The sequence below is a fragment of the Salvelinus sp. IW2-2015 genome, linkage group LG11 (assembly GCF_002910315.2).
Source record: "Salvelinus sp. IW2-2015 linkage group LG11, ASM291031v2, whole genome shotgun sequence".
Taxonomy (NCBI): Eukaryota; Metazoa; Chordata; class Actinopteri; order Salmoniformes; family Salmonidae; genus Salvelinus; species Salvelinus sp. IW2-2015.
The window spans coordinates 47,087,049-47,092,599 of record NC_036851.1 but is presented as its reverse complement, the minus strand read 5'-3'; the positions used below and the strand labels follow the sequence as shown (position 1 = coordinate 47,092,599).

Here is a 5,551-nt window from a genome sequence, read left to right as displayed (position 1 = left end):
CTAGAAACACGATTTGCTAGAATTCTCTGACTAGAGACCAAAAATTTGATCACATTACTCCAGTGCTAGCTCTCTCTACGCGGCTTCCTGTTAGGCTTGGGATGATTTTAAGGTTTTACCTATCTTACAAAGCATTACTGGGCTTGCTCCTACCTATCTTTCCGATTTTGGTCCTGCTGTACATACCTACAAGTATGCTTGGTCACAAGATGCAGGCTCCTTACTGTCCGTCTAGAATTTCTAAGGCAAACAGCTGGAGGCAGGCTTTCTCCTATAAGCTCCATTTTTATGGAAGTGGTCTGCCTATCCACGTAAGAGACGCATACTCTTTATTGAAGACTATCTCTTCAGTAGGTCCTATGAATTGAGTGTAGGTCTGGCCAGGAGTGTGAAGGTGACGGAAAGGCAGTGGAGCAAGAACCGCCCTTGCTGTCTCTGCCTGGCCGGGTCCCCTCTCTCACTGGAGATTCTCTGCTCGACCCTATTTCAGGGGCTGAGTCACTGGCTTACTGTGTGCTCTCCCATGCGTCCCTAGGAGGGCTGCGTCATGAGTGGGTTGAGTCACTGATGTGATCTTCCTGTCTGGGTTGGCGCTCCCCCTTGGGTTCGTGCGGCGTGGCGGAGATCTTTGTGGCGTATACTCGACCTTGTTCAGGGTAGTAGGTTGATGAGTTGAGATATCCTCTAGTGGTGTGGGGTGTGCTTGGTAAGTGGGTCGGGTTATATCCTGCTTGTTCGGCCTGTCGCGGGTATCGTCGGATGGGGCCACAGTGTCTCCCAACCCTCCTGTCTCAGCCTCCAGTATTTATGCTGCAATAGTTTATGTGTAAGGGGGCTAGGTTCAGTCTGTTATATCTGGAGTATTTCTCCTGTCTTATCCGGTGTCCTGTGAATTTAAGTATGCTCTCTCCAATTCTCTTCTTTCTAATTCTCTCTCTTTTCCCTCTCTCTCTAATTCTCTCTCTCTCTTTTTTCTTTTTTCTCTCTGAGGACCTGAGCCCTAGGACATGCCTCGGACTACCTGGCCGGATGACTCCTTGCTGTCCCCAGTCCACCTGACTTGCTGCTGCTCCAGTTTCAAACTGTTCTGCCTACGGCTATGGAACCCTGACCTGTTCACCGGACGTGCTACCTTGTCCCAGACCTGCTGTTTTCAACTCTCTAGAGACAGCAGGAGCGGTAGAGATACTCTGAATGATCTGCTATGAAAGCCAACTGACATGTACTCCTGAGGTGCTGACCTGTTGCACCCTTTTCAACACTGTGACTATTATTATTTGACCCTGCTGGTCATCTATGAAATTTGAACATCTTGGCCATGTTCTGTATATATCTCCATTCGCACTGCCAGAAGAGGACTTGACCCTGACCTGACTTGAGCCACCTCTCATAGCCTGGTTCCTCTCTAGGTTTCTTCCTAGGTTCTGGCCTTTCTAGGGATTTGTTCCTTTTTAGGGATTTGTTCACTCCTCTGGTAGTGACACACTCCCAGGGCTCACCTCTCCGCTAGGCTGACCACTCTCCCAGGGCCTCACCTCCTCCATGTAGACTGACCACTCTCCAGGGCCCTCACCTCCTCACTGTAGGCTGACACTCTCCAGGCCTCACTCCTCGCATGTAGGCGGTCTCGTCATTGTTGGTAATCAGGCTATTACTGTTGTGTTGTCTGCAACTTGATGATTGAGTTGAGGTTCTACCTAGAGCCCTTCATAGAGAGTTCTAGTAAACACTATACAGGGGGTTCTATGAAGAACCCTACATAACGGTTCTAGGGAGAACCCTCTCAAAGTGTTCTACCTAGCTCTTTGTTTTCTTTATTATTTTAGTTAGGTCAGGGTGTGACATGGGGTGTATGTGTTTTTTGTTAGTCTAGGGTGTTTGTATTGTATAGGGGGTTTTGTAGAGTGTATGGGTTTGTGTCCTGTGTCAGTGTTTATGCCACACGGGCTGTTTCGTTTGTGAGTTTGTTCCTGTTCGTGCGTTCTTCGTTGTCTGTAAGTTCTCATGTTCAGGTCTGTTTACGTCGTTTAGTGTTTTGTAGTTTTGTTAAAAGTTTTTTCGTGTTCGTCTTTCTTTAAATAAATCATTATGTCTTCATACCTCGCTGCATTATTGGTCCGATCCTTGTTCCTCCTCAGCGAGGAGGAGAACGAACGTTACACTAGCACCAAAACAAACGGTTCCTGTGGGACCAAACCGAAGAACCCTGCATGGTTCTACTCAGCAGCTAATGCCTCGCAAATTCACACAGTATTTATCAAGGGAGCCTTTAAACCAGGTGGATCGGAAGAAGACAAGACAGCATCATTAGATCCTTGTTAGTGTTCAAGCATATGCTAATTTTTGTAGGCTACTGCTTAACCGCAAATGTGCATTTCATGATGAAGACTTACGACAGTAATGCTACTGGGATTGGTTAATTGCTGTGTTTAGTCAGGTGTTAGGTTTGTACGTAGGCATTTATTTAGTGTAAAAGGCTATGGGAACCTAATGTTCCACTAGTTCAACAGTCCAGACTATATCTAGTTTAACATACTTTATTCAATACGTATAACTGGGAGTGATGGGGAAATATCATCAAATCTATATCTACGGAAGCTAAAAATACACCTTTAGGAACACTTTGCAGAGGGTTCTCCCTAGAACCGTTTATGTAGGGTTCTTCATAGAACCCCCTGTATAGTGTTCTACCTAGAACTCTCTATGAAGGGCTCTAGGTAGAACCTCAACTCAATCATCAAGTTTGCAGACAACACAACAGTAATAGGCCTGATTACCAACAATGACGAGACCGCCTACATGGAGGAGGTGAGGGCCCTGGGAGAGTGGTCAGCCTACAGGGAGGAGGTGAGGGCCCTGGGAGAGTGGTCAGTCTACATGGAGGAGGTGAGGGCCCTGGGAGAGTGGTCAGCCTACGGGGAGGAGGTGAGGGCCCTGGGAGTGTGGTCAGCCTACAGGGAGGAGGTGAACAAATCCCTAAAAAGGAACAAATCCCTAGAAAGGCCAGAACCTAGGAAGAAACCTAGAGAGGAACCAGGCTATGAGAGGTGGCTCAAGTCAGGGTCAGGGTCAAGTCCTCTTCTGGCAGTGCCGAATGGAGATTATAACAGAACATGGCCAAGATGTTCAAATGTTCATAGATGACCAGCAGGGTCAAATAATAATAGTCACAGTGGTTGAAAAGGGTGCAACAGGTCAGCACCTCAGGAGTACATGTCAGTTGGCTTTTCATAGCAGATCATTCAGAGTATCTCTACCGCTCCTGCTGTCTCTAGAGAGTTGAAAACAGCAGGTCTGGGACAAGGTAGCACGTCCGGTGAACAGGTCAGGGTTCCATAGCCGTAGGCAGAACAGTTGAAACTGGAGCAGCAGCAAGTCCAGGTAGACTGGGGACAGCAAGGAGTCATCAGGCCAGGTAGTCCTGAGGCATGGTCCTAGGGCTCAGGTCCTCAGAGAGAAAGAAAGAAAGAAAGAGAGAGAGAGAGAGAGAATTAGAGAGAGAGGGAGAGAGGAAAAGAGAGAGAATTAGAAAGAGAGAGAATTGGAGAGAGCATACTTAAATTCACACAGGACACCGGATAAGACAGGAGAAATACTCCAGATATAACAGACTGAACCTAGCCCCCTTACACAAACTATTGCAGCATAAATACTGGAGGCTGAGACAGGAGGGGTTGGGAGGGCACTGTGGCCCCATCCGACGATACCCCCGGACAGGGCCAAACAAGCAGGATATAACCCGACCCACTTTACCAAAGCACAGCCCCCACACCACTAGAGGGATTCCTTCAACCACCAACTTACTATCCTGAAACAAGGCCGAGTATAGCCCACAAAGATCTCCGCCACGGCACGAACCCAAGGGGGAGCGCCAACTCGGACAGGAAGATCACATCAGTGACTCAACCCACTCAAGTGACACACCCCTCCTAGGGACGGCATGAAAGAGCACCAGTAAGCCAGTGACTCAGCCCCTGAAATAGGGTTCGAGGCAGAGAATCGCAGTTGAGAGAGGAGAACCGGCCAGGCAGAGACAGCAAGGGCGGTTCCTTGCTCCACTGCCTTTCCGTTCACCTTCACACTCCTGGCCCAGACTACACTCAATCATAGGACCTACTGAAGAGATTAGTCTTCAATATAGAGTATGCGTCTCTTACATGGATAGGCAGACCATTCCATAAAAATGGAGCTTAGTAGGAGAAAGCCCTGCCTCCAGCTGTTTGCTTAGAAATTCTAGGGACAGTAAGGAGGCCTGCATCTTGTGACCATAGCATACGTGTAGGTATGTACAGCAGGACCAAATCGGAAAGATAGGTAGGAGCAAGCCCATGTAATGCTTTGTAAGTTAGCAGTAAAACCTTAAAATCATCCCAAGCCTTAACAGGAAGCCGCTGTAGAGAGGCTAGCACTGGAGTAATGTGATCAAATTTTTKGGTTCTAGTCAAGATTCTAGCAATCGTGTTTAGCACTAACTGAAGTTTATTTTGTGCTTTATCCGGGTAGCCGGAAAGTAGAGCATTGCAGTAGTCTAACCTAGAAGAAACAAAAGCATGGATACATTTTTCTGCATCATTGTTGGACAGAAAATCTCGGATTTTTGCAATGTTACGTAGATGGTAAAAAGCTGTCCTTGAAACAGTCTTGATATGTTCGTCAAAAGAGAGATCAGGGTCCAGAGTAACGCCGAGGTCCTTCACAGTTTTATTTGAGACGACTGTACAACCATCAAGATTAATTGTCAGATTCAACAGAAGATCTCTTTGTTTTTTGGGACCTAGAACWAGCRTYTCTGTTTTGGCCGAGTTTAAAAGTAGAACATTTGCCGCCATCCACTTATGTCTGAAACACAGGCTTCCAGGGAAAGTTAACATTATGTTTCCGAATAACATAACAAGAGGTAAAATATTGAACTTGTCCGTGTAGACCAATTTGAGTTTCCAATCTCTCCAAAAGAATGTGGTGATCGATGGTGTCAAAAGCAACACAAAGTTCTAGGAGCACGAGGACAGATGTAGATTCTCGGTCTGACGCCATTAAAAAGTAATTTACCACCTTCACAAGTGCAGTCTCAGTGCTATGATGGGGTCTAAAACCAGACTGAAGCATTTCGTATACATTGTGTGTCTTCAGGAAGGCAGTGAGTTGCTGTGCAACAGCTTTTTCAAAAAATGTTKAGAGGAATGRGAGATTCTATATAGGCCGATAGTTTTTTATATTTTCTGGGTCAAGGTTTGGCTTTTTCAAGAGAGGCTTTATTACTGCCACTTTTAGTGAGTTTCGTACACATCCGGTGGATAGAGAGACGTTTATTATGTTCAACTTAGGAGGGCCAAGTACAGAATGCAGCTCTTTCAGTAGTTTAGTTGGAATAGGGTCCAGTATGCAGCTTGAAGGTTTAGAGGCCATGATTCTTTTCATCAATGTGTCAAGAGATTTAGTATTAAAAAACTTGAGTGTCTGCCTTGATCCTAGGTCCTGGCAGTGTTGTGCAGACTCAGGACAACTGAGCTTTGGAGGAATGCACAGATTTAAAGAGTCCATAATTTGCTTT

General features: G+C 46.3%; 1 protein-coding gene across 1 annotated transcript in view; it reads right to left on the bottom strand.

Annotated features, from left to right (window-relative positions):
• Window positions 1-3,314: 3,314 nt before the first annotated feature.
• Window positions 3,315-5,551, bottom strand: part of LOC111970758 (sodium/potassium/calcium exchanger 1-like) — a 197,565-nt gene continuing 195,328 nt past the window's right edge. The window contains exon 6 of the mRNA XM_070445780.1: window positions 3,315-3,448. Coding sequence (XP_070301881.1) covers window positions 3,435-3,448 — 14 coding nt within the window. The 3' untranslated portion in view covers window positions 3,315-3,434. The remainder of the gene's footprint in view (window positions 3,449-5,551) is intronic.